General features: G+C 44.8%; 1 protein-coding gene across 2 annotated transcripts in view; it reads right to left on the bottom strand.

Annotated features, from left to right (window-relative positions):
- ANP32B (acidic nuclear phosphoprotein 32 family member B) overlaps positions 1 to 21,992 on the bottom strand; it is a 42,610-nt gene that overhangs the window by 9,359 nt on the left and 11,259 nt on the right. Inside the window, exons 2-4 of one of the 2 annotated variants that reach the window (XM_035696895.2) lie at positions 19,905 to 20,039; positions 4,778 to 4,927; positions 1,150 to 1,272 (exon numbers count right to left, since the gene is read on the bottom strand). In XM_035696895.2, coding sequence (XP_035552788.1) covers positions 1,150 to 1,272; positions 4,778 to 4,927; positions 19,905 to 20,039 — 408 coding nt within the window. Of the gene's footprint in view, positions 1 to 1,149; positions 1,273 to 4,777; positions 4,928 to 14,831; positions 15,107 to 19,904; positions 20,040 to 21,992 lie in introns of those variants that run through there. The other variant, XM_025432382.3, reaches the window with a different exon arrangement.

Genomic DNA, 21,992 nt, shown 5'->3' with positions numbered 1-21,992 from the left:
GTACAAGTTAGGTGAAATCCAAATATTTTAATATACTGTGACATCAGAATAGATATAGTAGAAAAAATGCCTATCCTCTTGGGTTTTGCTCTTCTGGACCCTGAGACAGTTCCTATCTGCTTGTATAACCCTCTCCCAATATGTTTACAAGATGAATTAAATGGAAACACTGACTTTATATATACGTAAAAACAGAAAACCCATAGGCTTCTTTGGATAGTATGAAACAAGTTGGGAGTTCTATTCGCCTTATCAAAATGGAATTCGGTCTCAATGCCAAATTTATAGAATGTCACATTTAGAGAAATCAGTCACTTAACAATCTTCAATTCATAGTACTTTCCAGGTGGCAGCTACACAGAAGAGCCTGTGAAGCTGCTCCATACCTTATATTAACCTCTCCATCCAGCTCTTTTCTGCCCTACAGCTTACACGTGGACTGTACCCCCATTAGCACAGGCTTCCCAACTTACAAATTAAGTTAAGCACATTACTTTAGTCTCAGAACTCCTAAGAAAAGGCAGAGCTTATTATCCTCCCTGCTTCATAAGTGAGGAAACTGAGGCCCAGAGAGAAGAAGCAATTTGCCCAAGGTCACACAGTAAGCCTGTAACCCAACTGGCACTTAACTTTTTATAGCTTATCCCAGGAGGAAGACTAAGGATTCTGGGGTTCCCATGCAAACTTAAGGCAACAGTGATCTAGCTGGGGCACAAGATCAATCGGAAGACCTAAACTTATTGGAGCTGTCCTTGGACTCTAATTCATATATGATTATAATTCATCTATAATTCAGATATGCCATCCAGTATGAATAGCTTTTTTTATAAAAGTATAGAATTGCCTGGCCAGTTTGAGGGGGAAAAAATTAAGATAAATGTTTAAGTCTTTGGTGAATATATGAAACTTAAAAAGGAAAAAAAAAGAAAAGAATTCCCCTTTGAAGGAAACCACTACAGTATCAGGCAGGGAGAGCAAAGCCACAGGAACACATAACTAGAGAGGCCCTGATCTTTAAAATTTCTACAAGTATTATAATAACCACCACCACCTTCTTGATTATTATTTCCAAACATTTCCCTCACTATAAAGAAATATGAAAATGAAAATGACCAATAAGTCCTGGTTTCCAAGTTATCACTTACTTACCAAAGGTTCCAAGGTGCTGATATCTTTCAGTTTATTTCCACTTAAGTTTAAATGTGTAAGATTTGGAAGTTTTTCTGCTAACATGTCCAGACCTCCAAAGATTCTATTGTCACTGAGCTCAAGCTGCAAGAGAATATACAACATACATACAAATACACACAGAGAAACACATCATTAAGGCATTTTAAGTAGCAAATATAGTTCTTAAATACTTATCAAGATCAAATAAACTCTGTTCCTATTAGGACATGTTTGTTCATTTTGTTTAATTAAATCCAGATAAGTAGTCTACAGGTCCTAAGAACATTTTAGGAGAGGAGGAGAAACAGGATGGATAAGAAGAGCTGCATTTCCTTAACCAGCTGCTAATTATAATAGTTTGCTCAAGATCTGGCCCCTAACATCAGTGAATCCATTTTCTAACCTAAAAAGTGGGTCAAAGCAAATTAGAATTCTTTGAGAAGTTCCAATAGTCTATACCTGCCAGGAAGGGTAAATGGTCTGTGCATTCTAAGCAGCTTATCCCGCGTGCCAAGCAAAGCTCACTATGCCCACTTGAAACCTAATCTGGTTCTGTAGAGTTGACACATCGTAAGGTTCTATACCTGGAAACCACCCGGGAGTGTCGCTCTGAAGGCTATAGGAGTGGCATGGGTCCCAAAACAAGCCCTTAAAGAAGCTCCATGACCTCAGGAAACTGAGTGGGGCAATAGCTTCAGGGTTGCTGAAACCAACTCCCAGGAGGAGGCCACTTCTTGCAAAAAGCCGGCACTAGCCTTTATAAGAACCTACTCTAATTTCTTAGCGGCAGGTCAAGTAGCACAGTGAGTGGTGTGCCAATGAAGGAATGAGCCTTCACCATGGAATTCGAATCTGAAGTGAAAGAAATCGGAGCCTGGAAAAATTAGACAGTTGAGAGCATATAATTCAAGCTCTTCATTTTGCAGATGAGAAAACTCAGGCCGCACAACTGGTTTCAATTCTCTAGTTTAAGTGCCAACACAATGGCAACCGCATCTAACTCTTACACAGGCCATAAGTGCGGGGCACTGTTTGAAGCACTTGAAATATATGAGCTTATTATCTGCTCTTGCGATAACCCTGTGGAGTAGATAGAATTATTATCTGCATTTACAGATGAGGAAAATGAACTATAACTCTATAACCTACCCTAGATCACACAGTTGCAGAGTGACCAGTTACAGAGTGACCAAGGACTTGAAGCCAGGCAGGCTAGCTTCAAAAGAATTCACCCTTCCTACTATGCTATGTACTTGGAATAGCATGAAAATTTCATGTAATTTTTAGTCTTTGGTATGCAGTGAAATGAACTACATGATGCAGAACAGAGGCACTTTTAAAAACTTGAATATTTGTTGAAAGAATGAGTTTAAAAAACTCAGGTCTTCTACTTAAGGTGTTACTAAATATTTCAGAGGAAATGCATCATTTCACAACATTTTTTCCTGCCCATAGCATATTCCAAATTATCTAGTCACATTCTAGATTTATAAATACAAGTCTAGGGGGCACCTGGGTGGCTCAGTCTGTTAAGTGTATGCCCTTGGCTCAGATCATGGTCCCAGAATCGAGTCCTGAAGTGGGCCCCCTTCTCAGGAGGGAGTCTGCTTTTCCTTCTCCCAATGCCCCTCCCTCTGCTCAGGCTCACGCTCTCTAATAAATAATCCTTATTAAAAAAAAAATACGAGTCTATAATCAACAAAGACTCCAGTTTTAGCTTTCTTGAGATTTTAGTAAATTAAAACAGAAACAGAGACCACTTCCCTTGGTTGGTTAGAATATCACACATGTGTAATATTCGTATCCTTTCAACATGAGTATCTTAGGGAGTAGAGATAAAAGGCAATCTGCCGAAGCACTTAGTGGCATTGTGAAATGAAATCATATGTGCAAATTTAGGAAACCTGTGACATTTACACACCAAGATTTCATTCAGAAACTGTTTCTTATTAAAAACAATCTGTGCTCAGGGTAGGAAGAAAGTATCAGTTGTGAGCATGTCTTATCTGCCTTTTAAGTCTGATTTGTAGATCACTCCTCCCTAACTCTACAAGTGATTAACAAGACTTCAGAAGGATTTGATAAAGCCTCTATATAGATGGGTCACTGATCCACTTCTCCTCTGAATAAGTCTGATAGTACACAGACCACAGCAAATCAAGAAAATCTATCAGGATACCAGGAAAACCAGAACACAAAATACACACTAGGATCATACTAGCATCAAGTTTATGCAGATACAAGCTAGAAAGTCATCCGTTGTTTAAAGTCAACTGTTGTTTAATGGGCTAATCAGAGCTCCCGGTGTCACAAATAACCCATGTAAATATAAACGGATTACACCTGAACCTCTAAAGTAGCTGCTTAGCAGAAAGGAATAATTTACCAATTTAAAATATAACAGGATTATTCTTTCTGATAGGAAGCTAAGTTACCTGAAACTCATAAGGACTGCCTGAGCATTTCTTGCCTAAATAAGGCAAATAAGTAAAAACAGCTTATCGTTTTTAATTCATGTACTTAACCCAAAACAATTTCCTCTCAGGACTTAAGCAAGCTACTGCAACAGCCTACCTGCATTTTGCCTAAATCTGATTATAGATTTCTATGTATACCTTTGGATAAAAGTTTTGCTTAAATTCCCTAAGAAAGGGAATATCAAAACAGTAGAAAAGTTTGCTATACTTACACATATTTTTTATTATGTAATAGAAAAGGCATTCATTTAGGAAACAGGAGATAAGGGTTCTAGTTTTTGCTACAGTACTAACCTCTTTTGTAGGTGGCTTTAGGCAAATTATCGTACCTTTCTGCATCTATTCCTGTGCCTATAAAATAAGGGATAAGGCTGGAAGAGCAAAGCTTCTTCCAGTTTTGGCATTCTGGAGCTTCGAGACAGTTACAAGTACAAGAAGATGAGAAAACATTTTTCTTGAGTGTTTTTTAAAATTGGCAGTTGGAGAGAGGCAGGTGGATAGTAATTGGTTTATAATTAGACCAATAAAATGCTAACAATGAGCCATCAGCTAAGATAGGGAAATACAGCAGCTTTGTTACAATGAATTCTTGCAGTCACAACACATTTTAACTTTCTAGTCATTTAAAATTACACAATGGGTCTGAATTATCATAGACTACAAATCTGCAAATTCTTTATTGAAACTCACCCTTAATCAACAAACATAAAACATGGAGAGTGAGAGACACCTGCAGTTCCTAAACCAGAGCATACTAAAGGAGAAAACCCAGCTAACATTATAAACAATGTATAGCAATCAATAAGTAATAGCTTATTCACAAAAAAAATTATTCTTCATAACCACTATTTATCGAGCATACATGTATTATTTCTAAACATCACAGCAATTCTGTAAGGTTGGGTGGTATCACCAGTTTACGGGTGAGGAAACTGAGCCTTAGAGAGATTAAGTAACCTGCAGAAGATCACCCATCAGAGAACTGGTGGGGTTGGAATTCAATCCCAGGTATGCCCGGGTCCAAAGGCTATGTGTTTTCTGCTACACTAACTTCTTCCTTAGGGGTAAAATCATGTATGTTTCCCTTCTCAGAATGTTCTCTTGTTTATTGCTCAAGAAAAAGTACTTACCTTTTTCAATTTAGGTAGTTTGGGGAGATTTGAAACGGAAATCAAGCCTACATTTATTAAACTGAGGAACTCTAAGTTCACAAATTCAGCTGTTAAGCCCTCAATTTTCCCATCATTTGATTTGCAATTATCCAGGACAAGTTCTCGAACCTATGGATGACAATGGGGAAAAAAAGAAAAAGACAAACTTTCAAAAACATACATAAAACAAAGAACATAGCAAAAACTACAATCATAAACATCCAGCAAAAACACCCACATACAGGGACAGTCTCTACTTAGACCTAGATCACAGTTATAAATAAATGAAAAATGATTAAGCCTTTAGTAACAATACACTAATAGATACCAAGGATAGAATGTTACACCAAGGTATAAAGATTTAAACTCTTTACTTCCCAGAGACAGAACTACAATCCTTAAAATAAGTGAAGAAACTATATCCTCCTTATTCTTTTTCCCAAATCTGTTAAAGCCCAAGAGGCAGCTTTAACTATAAATGCAGAGAAGCTTCCTCCATCCCCCAACCCTGCCGCTGAGTCTCCCTTAAGGCCCAGGGGACTGACACAAGGAAAAGAGGAAATCTTTACTTTTCCTATCAAATCCCTAAGAGATTTTGGCAACATGTTTCTGCACTATACATTTCCACTTGTGGTTTTATTAATCTTTACTAAGATTCTCTTGACAATTAGAAAGGGTCAAGATGCAAGAGGCCTTAACTCAAAGATCAATTTGGGTTACATGTGAGAAAGGTATTTTCAGGAAAGAAAACTATTAGACATTAAATTAGGTTCCCTTTTCAGGCCATAAAATCTCTTTGTGGGTCCTGAAATTCAGACTTCCAATCCATTCAAGGCAATCACATCTGAAGATTTTATTTATTTTTATTTATTATTTTAAAGTTCTACAACTCAGCATGGGGCTTGAACTCCCAACCCCCATATGGAGTCACATGTTCTACAGACTGAGCCTGCCAGGTACCCCATGATTTTAAATACTGATTTTTTTTTTTTTTAAGATTTTATCTTATTTATTCATGACAGAGAAGCAGAGACATAGGCAGAGAAGAGAAGCAGGCTCCTCACAGGCAGCCTGACGCAAGACTCGATCCCCAGACTGGGATCATGCCCTTAGCGGAAGGTAGATACTCAACCGCTGAGCCACCCAGGCATCCCTAAATACTAATGAATAAACAATCTACTGCATGAGTAACTACCATAATAATACCTACTTCCATTCTTGTTCTGTGGTTGACTCTGAAACTTCCAACTTTTAAGCACATTTTTTGGTCACTTAACAGTGATGCAAATTAGCTTTAACGGCCAAAAGCACTCTTGCAGTCAATCTACCACGTGAAACAGCATTAATCAAGCATGTATATGGGAGATGCTCATATTTCTAAACTGAGACTATGAGCTAATAATACCTTCATCCTCCCATGTAAAATCCAAGGATACTACTCTAGTAATTGCTATCATTTAGGGAGAACTTCGTATTCTTCACACCACCACACCCTCGCCCCATTTACAGAGAAGGAAACAGATTTGGAGTCAGTGATACCCACAACACCACAACTTCTCACTTGCTTCTTTACTACTTCTCACTACCCTGTTTACTTCCTCCTCCTAAGCCTTGGTTTTAGTTAGGATGCATGTAGGCCAAATACATCTTTTACTTCATTCCAGGTTTCTTTACACACCTCTGCCATTTTCCCCCTTTCTGGGGCAAACAGCACATCTGAAAGTTAAGGTGTCAAGTGAGAAGTGAGCTCTAGAAACAGATGCCTGACATCATATCCTGGCTCTGCCACTTACAACCTGTGTTACCTCAGAAAAGTCACTTAACCTCTCTGTGCCTCAGCTCTTTATCTGTGGAGGTAACGGTATCCACTGCGTGGAGCTGCAGAGGAGTAGCACCTGAAATGTACTAAATGCTAAAAAAGGAACCTCTGGGGAAAGGGAGAAAGAGAATGACAGGGACCTCTGCCGTTAATTCATATTTGTGCTGAGCTTTTCATAAGCATGTATTCCTTTTGTATTTAAAAAAAGAAAAAAGTAAAACCAACCAACCATAAAAATAAAGTCAACTGTGATTGTCCACACATCTAATACAGAAATACAACTAAAATGTTCTCATTTGGTTTGGGGGATTTTCTATGATTTTATCTGACAGAGAATCCAAATTATTATACAGAATGACACTAATATTCCAAAACCCAAGTAAAGAGGGATCAGAGTTAGCCATATTGCCTCCCAGCTCACTGGGTGAAATCACCTCTTGGATATTTCTTCCAACTGGTAAAATTCCACTCTAACTAGGGTCATCAAAAACTACCATAAAGATTCAAATGTGAGTTAAAACAGGTTTGCTGAACCAAACAGCAGAATAGGAATCAAGAGGAAGGAACTGGGAAGGAAAAAAGATGTCAAATGGTTCAAAACTACAGGTTTAGTTGCTGGGTGTGGAAGTGATGGAGGGGAACTGAGGTCTGGCTTAGAGAAACAGGAGCCATGTGGCTACATGGAAATGTGTAGGGAACAGCTTTCTGAGGGGCAGATGAAATGAATACCATGAGGGATACTTAGCTGAGGTTCCCTCGGGATGTTCGGGTGCAAGTATCCCCAGAAAACAGGATGTGGTCTGGAGTGCGGAGGAGGGTCGGCAGTTCTGTATTTGGTATCATCAGGGCAGAAACAAGAGTGGAAAGGATGGATTCCCTAAAAAGAGGACCAAGGACAGAACCTTGGGGAATGCACAAAGACGACTCGAGAAGAATTAAGGAGTGGTACCAATGGGTACCAACTGGTTTCCAACACCTGTAAAGGCTTCTGAAATAAGGCACAAGAAGTTACTGAGAAAAGGACTGAAAAAATTAGAAAACAATTTCAAAGCCCATCAACACAGGACTCATTTCCAGGATACACTGTGGGACAAAAATATGCAGAATGGATGTTCTATTTATGTATAGACCACACATTCACTTTCTTATATGTACAGAAAATCTCTCAGGAAGAGAAAAGTGAGTGGCTAGGAGACCTTCCTATATAGCCTTATTTAGCATTACAATGATGATAATATTAATCTATTAAAAGAATACACATTTTGGGATCCCTGGGTGGCGCAGCGGTTTGGCGCCTGCCTTTGGCCCAGGGCGCGATCCTGGAGACCCCGGATCGAATCCCACATCGGGCTCCCTGCATGGAGCCTGCTTCTCCCTCTGCCTATGTCTCTGCCTCTCTCTCTCTCTGTGACTATCATGAATAAATAAATAAAATCTTTAAAAAAAAAAATAAAAATAAAAAAATAAAAGAATACACATTTTAAAAGTCACCACTAGACTTCAAGCTTTATGACAGACAAGGTCATGTCTGTTTTAGTCACCACTATACCAATATGAGAAAGAGCTTTCACAATTGTTCAATGATGAAAACTGGTCCTAGGCTTGTCAGAGTACTGCCTACAGGTTTCTGTCAGGATTGCAGGGGACTGAGCAGATGCAGCAATAGAAAGCTTGGATAAAAAGAGAACCACTTTCTGATCACAAGCATTATCAAATCAATGTAAGAAATACTTGTCACTTAATATTTTGGTATATTAATTCAGTCTTTTTTTGTATATTTCAAATACAGGTGAGCTAAAACTATTAGTATACTCTAACTCCAAATATTTTTTTAATGGCTAAAGAAATTGAGTATGTACATATATAAGTTACAATCCTCCCTGTTGGAATATATTTCCCATTTTCCCTTTTATAAATAATGCCATATCTTTTTATGTAAAATTTCCTCTGTAATCAGGATTCTTTCTCACAACCTATTGCTAGATGAAAAAAATAGACATTTGAGTCTCTATTATTGAGTTCCAAGTTCTTTATTTAAATTAGCAACCAACCGTTCTGTTATTTGTGTGACCTTTCTTGAGATGTGGAAATTTTAGGTATTTGCATTTACTTTTTTCTTGAGGATACGGTTTTAACCCTGACAAAAAATAAGCAACCCCCAAGAAACATGGGACAAAAAAAGACAAGCCATAAAAAAATACAGATTGTCACATTTAAAAAGTTGATGTTCACCTACAACGATCATTCTACTCTTGTTGGAGGTTGGGAACTCCTCCTGTGGAGAAGGCCAGGATGGATACTGGTGTAGGTGGGTTTATAAGTGGAAGAGTAAGAGTTTGGGGAATGCACACTTGAGACCTTTAAAGTTTCTCTATGAGTAGAAAATAACAATTTACTGGGATGAGATGGGCAGAGGATTGTATGGCTCAGCAGAGAAGGCATGCCCCTGGATTTTTCCAGGAAGACTGAAGTAGCAATAAAGAAACGTACATGTACCCCCAGAACAGAGTGCCAGAGGAACAGTAATAGGACAAGCCACTGGGGAATATGCAGAGAGCAGAGTAGGAATTACTGAAGAAAGCAGAGACCACAGGGTTCTACTTGAGGCTGTGCCCAGGGACAACATGTCTGGAAAGCCAACACTCAACAACCTTCTTCTAGCCCATCTAAACAAACATTATATGGTCTCATTCATTTGGAGAATATAAAAAATACTGAAAGGGAATAAAGGGGAAAGGAGAAAACATGAGTGGGAAAAATCAGAGAGGGAGACAGAACATGAGAGACTCCTAACTCTGAGAAATGAACAAGGGGTAGTAGAAAGGGAGGTGGGCGGGGGGGGGGGGGGTGACTGGGTGACAGGCACTGAGGGGGGCACTCGATGGGATGAGCACTGGGTATTATTCTAGATGTTGGCAAATTGAACACCAATAACAAATAAATAAAGTTCTTAATAGGAGTATAGTGAAAGGTCTGCTCTCAGGGAACTGTGTCAGCAGCATTTGAGTAAACTAAGCCTTCTCTGCCCTATTCCTTACTATGGAAGGACCCAGACTAGCTTGCAACGGAAAGAACTGTGGGCAGGGAGCTGGGGCGGGGGGCGGGGGGGGGGGGGGTTGTTAATAATCCCATAGCCTCCCAATCTAGACCCAGAGTAAATGAGAGATTCTAATCAAGAAAAAATGGTCCGTTTCTCCTTATGTTCCAAATCCTCCCAAAGCTACTATCTAAGGAGGTGAGGTTGGGCAGGCATTTGTACATTTGTGTGTACAAGTCAGGGAGCCATTTGTTCCAAGATAAAGTTAACTGGCCTTCTGCTTGAAGACAGTTTAACTTTAGAGACCAAATTTACTCATCCCTCATTTCCCAATTAAACTAGATTTTTTTAAAGCATGAATTCAAGATAAATACTTAAAAACTATTATTATTATTTCCCATTTAGCTCTTATTTTTCTGCACCCATCAGAAAAGCAGTTCTATTTTCTACCACTTTGTAACTGAAAAATCTAACCTATACTGCAGTCAGGTTATGGTGATTGGTGTTAGGGGGCATAAAGAAAAAAAAAAAAAAATCAAGCAATTTTTCTTTCATCCTCTCCAATTTGCTCTCACTTCCTACTCCCCCGGCTACTCAAATCAATTTTACTTAACTGGCTGGAACTAGTTGGGTAATCTTCCCCAATTTTAACAGTTATAACTGCTGTAAAGGGGGCGGGAATGTATGGAGGAATTATAGACCATTCTGAGTTATCAATTCTTTTATTTAGAAAAGACCATAGACTATATACCTGAATGTCTAGGTAGAAATCTCAAACATGCACGCATCCCCATCCTATTTTGTTTATCTGCTATTTTTGGCTTATCTGTATCTAATTTTTCCTCAATTTAGATATAATACTTATAAAAACAATTAGTTGCTATGCAACCAATGAGAATATCCCATTGTGCTGAAAAAAATTTTAAAGATGTAAAGTAGGGGAAAGCGAAAAGTGTCTCCTAGGACTACTCTTTATGGGTGAGGAGTGCCTGGTCTTCACACACAGCCCACCAGAGTCCCACAGAGGCATCCACTGAACCACAGGAACTGCCTGGCTTTCTAACTTTGAATGGAAAACTCGAACAGCAAACATCAAGGCTAGCTGTCCCTAGACAGCCTAAGTTGTTGAGGTTCTCACAATAGAGGGCCATGTTTGGTGCAATGAAAGGATGATAGCCTCGCATAAAGAACAGGTATTTTTCCCATTTTGGGATATAACTAAATTATATCTCACTACTCGTTCAGTATCTCATTTCACATCTGAAAATATCACCAATTTCTGTGGTATATATGGTATTTTCTAGCACTGCACAATTCGTTCTCAGTGAAGTAACTAACAATATTTTGTATGAAATATTTCTTAACCTGGCCTATATTTTTAAATGGTGATCCCATTCTTTTCGTAGGTTTTTAAATGCCATCTTAGGCATTTTTCCACCATGAGAACACACCTGATATGAAGAGCTGTTTTGGGCTTGGAAAAAAATCTGAATTATACATTTATTTGTAAGTCCCCTCTTAAGTGTGCATACTTGTGTTTATTTTTTTTTTAAGATTTATTTTTATTTATTTATGAGAGGGGGGGGGGAGAGAGAGAGAGAGAGAGATAGGCAGAGACACAGGCAGAGGGACAAACAGGCTCCATGCCTCCATGCTGGGAGCCTGACGTGGGACTCGATCCCAGGACTCCAGGACAGCGCCCTGGGCCAAAGGCAGGCGCGAAACCGCTCAGCCACCCAGGGATACCACCCATACTTGTGTTTAAAACAAGGAATAGGGACGCCTGGGTGGCTCAGGGGTTGAGCGGTTGAGCGTCTGCCTTTGGCTCAGGCCGTGATCCTGGAGTCCTGGGATTGAGTCCCACGTCAGGCTTCCTGCATGGACCCTGCTTCTCCCTCTGCTGGTGTCTCTGCCTCTCTCTCTCTCTCTCTGGGTCTCTCATGAATGAATAAATAAAATCCTAAAACAAACAAAAAACAAAACAAGGAATAATGGGGATGCCTGGGTGGCTCAGGGGTTAAGCACCTGCCTTCAGCTCAGGGTGTGATCCTAAAGTCCCAGGATCGAGTCCCACATCAGGTTCCCTGCGTGGAGCCTGCTTCTCCCTCTGCCTATGTCTATGTCTCTGCCTCTTTCTCTCTCTCTCTCATGAATAAACAAAATCTTTAAGAAAAATAAATAAAACAAGGAATAAGGACATAGTAATAGGTGGAATGAACCTATTATCTTAGTCTCCTGTACCCTGACCAAGGAACACAAAAAAGGTAGAAGTGCTACCAGGGTCATCTTCAAACCTCAAAATAAAAGCAAAAAAGCTACACATACACTCACACACACACACAATATAAGCCTACTGGTCCTAAGAAAAAAGAATTACAAAAAACACTTGTGATCAAACCTCTACCCTCCTCAGACACTTAGTTCTCACTTGATGGTTAAAATCAACGACGGGATGCACGTATGCCTCCTGTCCATATTATAACTGTACATTCAGTGAAGAAAAGGTTTTCTCCTCCCAAATGATAAAAGTCTGCAGGATCTCAAGAGGCCAAGCCTATTCTCTACAGCTGGGGCCACAACATAAGGTGCCACGTGACTGAGTTTGGTTATAAAGGATTCTTCTTCCAAATTTCATTTGCCTCAAAGATGACTCTTGTGCAAAACAATGATTAACTTTTAGAATTTCCTTCAAGATCTACAGCATTTTTTCCCTGAAAGCCTTTGGTTTTAAGATCAAAGCTTTCCTCTCTTAAGAACCTAACTTTTGCTGTCTCAGTCTCCTCCTCAGGGTCCCTAGGGGAGGCTTTCTCTTCCCGTCCCCCAACCTTAGCAGGCTACCAAGACGCTCTCCAGGGCCCCTCAAGTGTGCCAGTGCAAGAGTTACCACCGGGTTCTGAGGCTCCAGGATGGCAGAGGCTGCTATCTCGTTTACCCTGCTTTTCCAGGCCCTGCCATACTGCTGGTACTCAAATATTTATTTTATAAACCAGTGGCTTGCTGTAGGCTAGCGCTGTCCAGTAACAGTAGCCACTAGTCACCTGCTGCTTTTGAGCACTTAAAACGTGGATGCTGCAACTGACAAACCGACTTTTAATTTAATGTTAATGAAACAATCCCATGACTGACCTTTGGCAAGAGCGTAAGGCCAAAGTTGGTTACTTGAAAAGTGAACACCTGCCCCGTGTATTTACGTATTCTTCAAAATACACTGGTTACTCCGTGTGTGAAAAAATTCCAAGTCAGGGGAACACCAGCCCAGGCGTATTTCCCAAGAGGGAACACCACTGCCCTTACCGACTGCCTCACCAGGAACTTTAGTCTGCGCACAAAGAATTCAAGTACTAGGTTTTAAAGTGCTCCGGGGACCCACGCGCACGCTCTGGGGGGAAATCTCGGCTAGGTTTACTCTACGTTCTAGGTGTGGACTCGCAGCCACGCAGCAACAATGCGAAGGCCTGAGATCAACAGCTCCTCCAAAGGAGGGCCCGGCTCGCCAAGTTTCAGGGTGCGAAAGCGGCTCCGACCGTCCAGGGCCCGAGCACGTGGCCCACACAAAATGTCTGACGGTGGACGGAGGGGGCGGCCGTGGTCAGCCCCCGCCCCCCCGGGCCCCGCGCGGCCACGAGGAGACGCCCACCCCTCGGCCCCGCCCCCCACTCGCGGGGACGCCCGGCGAACGCCGGCTGACCGGTCCCCGCAGGTCGGCGACTTGCTCCGCAGCTACCTGACGGCGCCAGGCGCGCCCCGCGCTCGGGGAGGGACGGCTTCCCGCTCACCCGGGGCCCGGGTCTGGCCGGACACGGCCCCGCGCCCGGCCGCCGGGGGGCAGGGGTGGGGAGGAAAGAGGCGATTCTCAAAGGCCCGCCCGCCTCCCCGGAGCACGTGCGGGGGCAGAGGCCGCCGAGACCGCGCGGCCCGCGAGCCCGGCCGAGGCCCGCCCGTCCCCGCGGCGCCGGGCCCGGGCGGAGGCGGCCGCCTGGCGTTGCCCTTTTAAGAGGGGGGGAGGGGGACGGTAGCGCGCCCGAGAGGAGTCGAGTCGGAGGAGTCGCGGCTCCCGCCAGTGCGAGCCGAGCCCCGGCGAGGCGGGCGCCGAACCCGCCGCGGGCCGGCCTACGCGGCGGAGGGAGACGCGCGCCCGCCAACATGGCGCTGTGTGGGACCGCGGCGCGCCCCGGCTGGCGCGAGGAGCCGCAGCCCGCCCACACCGAGGGGCCCGACTCCGGGCAGGGGCCCCCGGCTCCGCCGCCACGGCGCGGAGGGAAAGCGAAGCGGCCGCCGCCGCCGCCGCCGCCGCCGCCGCCGCCACGGCTGGCCTGGGCCGACCGGGGCCCCCGCGCCCCCCGCGCCCTGGGAGGCCGGCAGTGGGGGAGGCCCGGAGGGCGAGGGCGAGAGCGGAGCGACAGAAACGGGGGAGAAAGTTTTATTTTTAGGCTTGAAAAATGGCGGGAAGCGCGTCCTTTTTTCAAACTTGGCCTCGGGAGGGGCGGCGGTTGCGCCACCTCCGCCGCCGGCTCGCCCCTCCCCCGCCCGGCGCGCGCCAGGCCGCGCCCGCCCGAGCCCCGGGGCGCGCGAGGGGGCTCCTCGCCCCCCTGTGAGGCCGGCGGCCCGCGCGAGCCCCCACGGCCGCGGCCCTCAGCGCGGCCGGCGCCCACCGCCCACCGCCCACCGCGAGGCCCGCCCGGGGGAGGCCCCGCCCCGCCCGAGCCCCTTCCCCGGCCGGCCCGGGGCGCGCGGAGCCCCGGGGGCCCAGCCCCGGCCGGCCGCGCGGCTCCGCGGCAGGCGCGGCCTCCGCCCGGCGGCGCATCCCGGGAGGCTGCAAACATGGCTCCCGGCGTTACACAACCCCCTCCTCCCTCCCTCGCCGCCGGCCGCACGCACACGCGCTCCTCGGGGAGCGGACCCCGGCGGGCGAGGAGCTCAAAGTTTGCCGTCCCCCGGCCCACCGCCTTCCCCGGCCGGCCGCGGGGCCCCGCGGGCGCCAAAGAGTTAATCCCCGCGCGCTCGCTCCCCCCTCCGCGCCCGCCCGCCCGCCCGCCCGCCCGCCTTCCCCGTCCGAGCCCGCGAGCTGCGCCCTTCTCCGAGCCGGGGCCGGCGAACCCGCGGCCCGGGCCCCGCAGGTGGCCACCATTACGTGCAAGTCATGGGGGGAGAGGGCGCCCGACGGGGGCTGTGCTTACGGCGGCCGGGGTCCGGTTCCTCAGCTCCAGGTGGATCCTCCTCTTCATGTCCATGTTCCCCTCTTCCCCCCTCTTCAAACTTAACTTTCCGCGGCGGGGGCGGAGGGGGGAGAGGCGTCCCGGCCTGCGCGGCGAGGGCCGTCGGAAGGGGTCTGCCGGCGGCAGCGGCGGGCGGCGCGGTCCCGGGCGGCGGGCGGCGGGCGGCGGGCGGCGGGCGGGCTGGCGAGCGGAGCCCCCGGAGCCAAGTTACTCACGGGAGCGGAGAGAAACCATGGAGGGAAAAGGGGGCTGGAGCGCAGCGCTGGTCTCACTACCGCCGCCCCCGGCCGCGGCCCCGCACTGCGCTTAAACCGGCGACGCGGCGCGGGCGGCTGCTCGGCTCCACTCGGCCCCGCGCGGCGCTGCTCGGCTCGGCATCCGCGGCGGCACCAAGGACGGGGCGGGGAGACGCGCGGCGGGAGGGGACGGGAGGGGAGGGAGGGGAGGGGACGGGAGGGGCGGAGGCGGGGGGGCGGGGGAGGCGCAGCCCCGGGGACCCGAGCGATTTCCTCCCTCCCTCCCTCCCTCTCTCCGACTGCACGTGGGGTGGCTGATGTAAGACCTTGCTCGGGGGCTTCCCCGCCCGCCGCCGGGCGGAGACCCCCGGGCCGCACCTCGCCGCGCCGGGAGGCGGCTCTCTGGCCCGCGCGTGGACATTTGCCCGGAGGGCTGCGGGGTCCGTAAGGCCGGGCCCGTCCTCGTGGGCTCGACCCAGCCAGCCCGACGCCCGCCAAGTCGGGAGACGCGAAGGGAGCGCGGACGGGCTTTGGGGTTCGCCCTCTGCTGTCTCCCGCTGTAAGGGGTCGAGCACCCGCCCCCCGCCCGTCCGGCCCGAGTCGCTGCCGCCCGCGTCCTCCCGCGTGGCACCGGGCGGAGGGGCCGGGCGTCCCCGAATTGAAGACGATCTCCCTGGGTTTCCTGGGTGTTTTTGTTTTTTGTTTTTTTCCCCCCTAACGTTTAAGTATAGGCTAGCGAGGCAGCAATTAGCATTTCTAATGGGGTCTCTGAGTTTTACCGCGTCCCCCCCCCCCCCCACCGCAGACTTTTATCTCCCTTATTCCTCAGGGCACCCCTGCGAGGTGTGTAAATTCTCGGTGGGCTCCGTTCGGCGAAGCTTGGCAGGTAGCCTTTGAAATGGTCTGGCTCAGAGAGCAAGCCGCCCGGGAGCCGGGTTAGAGCACTCGGTTCGCCTTGCAGACCTCCGGGGAGTCACGGAAGGGTGTATTAAGCTGAAAATAAGTAATTATGCCGCGTGTCGAATCAGATACCATCTAATAGAGGCTCCAAATATTGAGGACAATCTACGGAAAGAGAAAAAAAACCATTCTGTGCAATAACCTAAGGTTTTCTTGAAGTGAAGAAAGACTCCTCCCATTTTACCTGAGTTCATTTAGTAGCAAACAAAACCGTCTTTTATCGGTTTTGAAAATCTCCAATTAAAATTTCAAAGCATAATAAGAAAGTTTTAGAAGCACTTTGGGAAAAGGCAAGAACCTCACGTATGTTGTTTCTTGAGTCTTGTGTTTACAATGATCAGTCTTAGCAGACATCTCTGATGGAAAATGGTGAGTAAAGTGGTCTTCAGGATGTCACAGGAGGTCTGTAACTGTACGGTGATGAGAACTACAGGGCCGTGAGGTAAAGGTTTTTATGAAAAACTAGCAAATCAGTAACATGAGCTAGCAAGCAATTATTGAGCCATCCACTTTTAGGATTTGAATATGTTTTTTCCCATTTAATCTTCAGACAAGCCTCTGAAGTAGATGGCATTTTACTCATTTTACAGATGAGGAACTGAAGCTCAGAGTTCTTAAGCTGCGCGGCCAACAGGAGGTGGAGCTAAAATTTAAACCCAGATGGGTCTGACTCCAAAGCCTGCCATCTTTTCTGCTACACCATCAGTCTAACTGGAATAAAGCATGGGGCCTGCTTTGGTACAGCAGATTGCAATCAATGGTAGAGGGCCTGTAATACCAAACAGAGCATGCAGGCACCATCTTGCAGGCGAAGAAGAGATGCTGAAGGAGCCTGGAACATGGTAGCTCTGTGCCACAGAGAGTGGTAACCTGGTGGCTCATGCAGGAGGTGGTATTGATCCTTAGGTTTGAGAAAAGGGACAAATCTCGGGATCCTGTCCCCTTTTTATAATCAACCCCAGGGTATGAAGGACTCTTTCACCATGATACATAGCTCACAGGATAAATGTCTGTTTTCTAAGATTAAGCTACAAAGTAATTAATAAACATAGCCACAATGTGCGAGCAAATAAAAAGAAAGCAAAAGAGCCAAAGGAGGAGAGACTACAAACCCGGTACTGTCCCTTCTGACACAGCCGGTGCTGGCATGCACCTCTGTGAACAAAGAGCATGTGTTCCAGTGACATGCTTCTTTGTCAGGGGCTTCACTGCCAGAGGCATAAATAACACAGGCAGAACAGGGTGTGTCTCAGTGCCCTGCCAACATCTTCCACTGGACTGTCAGTCCACAGGCCTGAAGGGGCTGTTGTCACAGTGCCCTGGTTTTGAATGTTGCTGGACTTAACATCATTCTGAGTATGCATCTGGGGTGAGAAAGTAGAATATAGAATTGTATCTAATCCACAATTACCATGTCCAGAGATTTATGGATTTGAATAAGGGCTGGAAGGGAATAAGGAAAAGTGAAAACCACTTTGTTTCTTAGGGAGTTTGAACTATGGGTGAATCCTTTCCCCCCATTAATGTTAATGTTTGCCTAAAAAGCAAATATATTGGGCATTCCTTTGAGTCTTAAAACTGCCTGTTAATCAGAATGTGTGTATATTCCAATAAGCCCCATAATGTCCAAGAACACTCTGAGCTAGTTTGTAATTCCTTGGACCTTCTTTCCACCCCACTGCCTCAGCAACATCATCATATGACCCGAGACTTCCACAAACTTTGTGGCTGTGAACAGAATTTAATAAATCTGAAAGTGAGAGGAAACAGCCCCACTCAGGCATTGGTTTAACTGACTTTGAAACCAGTTTAGCAGAATGGGCACATTTTCTCTTTAGTAAAGACAGTATATGAGGCTGCTGCATAATATAGGGTGAGGAAATCATTGTTCTTTAACTGCTAAATACTTGCATTCTTCCCCTCCTCTCCCATGCATATGTGCATACACTGGTAAATCTACCTTTTGGGTTTCCACAACAGGGTATGTGTACCTGTTACAGCAGTTAGACAACAAATGAGAGTTGAAGGATCCGAATTCTCAACTAGACTGTGAGCTCATTCAAATATTTCTGAGGATATGAATGGAGAGTAGAAGCCTGGGGCCATCTTTAGAACACAGGTGCGCTGCAAATGTGTGTTAGGTTTGAAAATAATGTCACATGTACTTAAAAATACTGCCTAGGCAGCTGAGATTGTTGAGACAAAGGGAGAAAGAGAGGCAAATAGGTGAAAATGGGGTAAGGAATGAGATCCTATTAGTCTCCAGATGGTAAAACAGAGCAGGAGAGAGTGTCAGGTGTGTAGGCAGCTGCAGGTTTAGTAAGGGGCCCCTGCCAAGGAAACCAGATTCCTTTCTGCTCTCTGAACAGCTGTAGGTGCTAGGCCTTCCCGGTGCAGTGTGAAGAGCTATGACTACTCAAGTTTAATATTTATTAAACATCATCCTTACACCAAATACTGTGCTTGGGACTTTCATGTACATTGCATCTCAGTTAATCCTGGCAACAGCACACTGGGACAAGATTATAATCCCCTTTCATTATTTAGGAAACAGGTTCAGTGAAGCCAAGTGGAACTCACATAACCAGTAAGAACCTGGATTTCTCTTGTCATTAAGGTCTCACTATAATTCACTCCAATTACTTTGATCCACTAGTCCTCACAACTGCTTCTGAAAAAAAAGTTTTGTTTTCTCTGCTCTAAGATTTACATGCTCATCATGGAGGAGGTGAAAAATAAAAAAACAAAACACAAAAGCAAAACACCAGCACTGAGAAAATAAAATTTAATAATTAAATTCCTACCAATGAGACATATCCACCATTAAGTACAAGTTTTTTGGTTAAAAAAAAAAGCAAAACAACATTCATATTTATTTTTAATAAATGAGTATTAACTCTGCTCAATGTTTTTCCCTTTTCCTAACTCTGTTAAGAATTCTGTTCCATCACTTCTTGGCTGTGTGCTTTTGGACAAACCTCATAATCTCTCTGAGCCTCAGGCTGCTCATCTGGGAGCTGTTGTGCAGATTAAACATGATCATGTGGGTGAAGCTCCTACCTGGCACAGTGCCTGGCATTCTCCTCTATGCCCTGGGCAAGTCACCTTAAGCCCAAGTCCCTCCCTTACCCTAAGCAGAGGTTCAGAATTCACTGGCCTCCTCAGAAGCTGTTGAAGTTCTGCTGTGACTGTCAGTCCTTTACCTCCACTCCAAGTCCTTCATCTCCTGTAAGAACCCTGTCCCTCTGCCTGAGAGAAGGGTTCACCTGAACCAATACATGTTTTCATTCTCAAAAGGAGCAGTTTCATCGTCAGTTCCACCCAGTGCTTGGTCTCTCCCGAGGAATTGGAGGGGGGGGTGGGGGGGTTCCTGAGCTAGTCTGGTAAATACGTGAGTGGCCCCACAGTGTTGAGCATCCCTCTCCTCCATAATTAGCCAGCGTCCCCACCATCTGGACCCTTTCCTACCTCACAGGGTATTCCTTGTCCACACGATGCTAAGACTGCTCTCGGAGTCCTGCTCCTGTTGACTGAACTTTCCATCTGTTCTCAAGCTTGCTTTGCCAGCTCCTGCCTGGCCAGGGGCCCCTCTGTGGGCATGCAAGGTACTCCTCCCTCACTCTAGATTCTGACACTACTCAGGGAATTTATGTGCTCCCTGATTTGTTAGGCTCTTATTTTGGTAAAAGCCATAAATCCCAGGTATCCTCACATTCTACTTCTTCCTTGAAAAGCAGGGCAGCCGAGTTCCTGGGGTTTTTTTTGGTGTGTGTGTGTGTGTGTGTTTCTTAATGTTTATCTGTGCATGCACTATAGAAAACTTGGCAACTATACTTACTGAAAGAGGAAAATAGGGGCACCTGGGTGGCTTAGTCAGTTGAGTGTCTGCCTTTGGCTCAGGCCGTGATCCCAGGGTGCTTCTCCCTCTTCCTCTGCCGTTCCCCACTCTTGTGCTCTCTGGCATGCTCTCTCTCTGTCAAATAAACAAACAAATAAATAAATAAAATCTTTTTTAAAAAAGAAAAGAAAAATCTCAATTCAGGGCTAAGCACCGCTCATGTTTTGGTGTTTATTCTTCCAGTCTTTTCTCTACCCACAGATGGCACTTTCTCAAGTCTCAGATTGCCAGAAGCATCATTTCATTAATAACAGCTTTTTTTTGGGGGGGGGGCAGGAGGGGGAAGCCCACTATATTAAATATTCATATAGAGTATAAGAGACATCCTTATTTTGGAAATAGCAAGTAGTGAAGAAAAAGTATCATAGTACCTAGGAAATACTGTATATTTTTACATTAAAAATTTTTAATAAGTGGGATAATACTGTAACCTACTTTTTTTGGTTAACAGTATAATTATGAACATATTTCCATGCCATTGAATAGTTGTCTACAATATATATTCCTTGAGGACACTCTTCTACAAAATGAAAATAGCTTTTCTTTTTCTGAATATAAAGACAATACATATTCATGTAGCAAATTCATGCAATGCAAAAAATTATAAAGAAGAAAATAAAAGCCAGCCAAAATCCCAGTACCTAGCGGCAACTACTGTTAACATTTTTGTGAATATTTTCTGAGTTATCTCTATGAATGTAGATGCATATATAAAATATATAATATTATATAAATGCAATCCTACTATAATGGTGCTTTGTAACATGCTTTCCTTTTTCTTTCTGCAGTAGATTGCTCCAAGTCCATAAATACAGATCTCCATCATCTTATTTATTTATTTACTTACCTCCATCATTTTTAAAGCCTGCATCATATTTCATTGTATGGATATAGCATAATTTATTCACCTGGTCTCCTGCACATAGACATTTAGGTTACTTCTAGTTGTTCACTCTGTGCAATTAACTCCTTGTAGTAAATTCCCAGAAGTAGAATTCCTGAATCAAAGTATATATGTTTCAAATTTGGGTGTGCATGGTGAATTGCCCTACAGAGGCTGTACTTCTTTTATATTCCCATTAGCAGTGTGTAAGATTTCCCCTCACCCTTACCTAAATTAGGTATTATCTTTCAGAAAATCTTCAGTTTGACAAAGTTGAAAACCTAAGGAGGTTTGGACAATTCGATGTGAAAAGAGTAGTCTTTTAAACAAATGGTGCTGGGAATATTACACATCCATGTGCAAAAGAATGAAGTTGGAACTGTACCTCTACAGGATATATACAATGGATCATAGACTTCAATATTAGAGCTAAAATTGTAAGACTCCAAAGAAAACAAAGGAGTTAATGTTCAAGACTTTGGATTAGGTAAAGCTTTCTTAGATGTGACACCAAAAGTGCAACACACCAAAGGAAAACAGAAGATAAATTTGACTAATGAAAATTTTAAAACTTTGTGTTTCAAATGATACCATGAAGAAGGTGAAAAGACAATGCATGGGATGGGAGGAAATATCTGGAAATCACATATCTAATAAGGGACTTGTATTCAGAATATATACAGAACTATCAGAACTCAAGAACAAAAAGACAAATGACTCAATTACAAATGAACAAAAAAATTGAATGGCATTTCGCCAAAGAGGGTATACAAATGGCCAATAAGAACATGAAAAGAGTTCTGTCATTAGGCATTGGGAAATGCACACCAAAACTACAATGAGATACCACTTTATACCCACTAGGGTGGTTATAATAAAAATCATGGACGACAAGTGTTGGTGAGGATGTAGAAGAATTGGAACCTTTGTACATTGCTGGTGGGAATGTAAAATGGTATGGCTGCTCTGGAAAACAGCTTGGCAGTTCCTCAAAAAGCCAAACAAAGCCAGCAATTTCATTCCTAGGATAATGAAAATATACGTCCACACAAAGTTTGCACATGAATGTTTATGGCAGCATTATTCATAATAGCTATAAATTATAAACAGTGGAAATGTCCATAAACTGATGAGTAAACAAAATG

The sequence above is a fragment of the Canis lupus genome, chromosome 11 (assembly GCF_003254725.2).
Source record: "Canis lupus dingo isolate Sandy chromosome 11, ASM325472v2, whole genome shotgun sequence".
NCBI classification, from domain to species: Eukaryota; Metazoa; Chordata; class Mammalia; order Carnivora; family Canidae; genus Canis; species Canis lupus.
The sequence above is the reverse complement of the archived record's forward strand: the minus strand, read 5'-3'. Positions and strand labels throughout refer to the sequence as shown.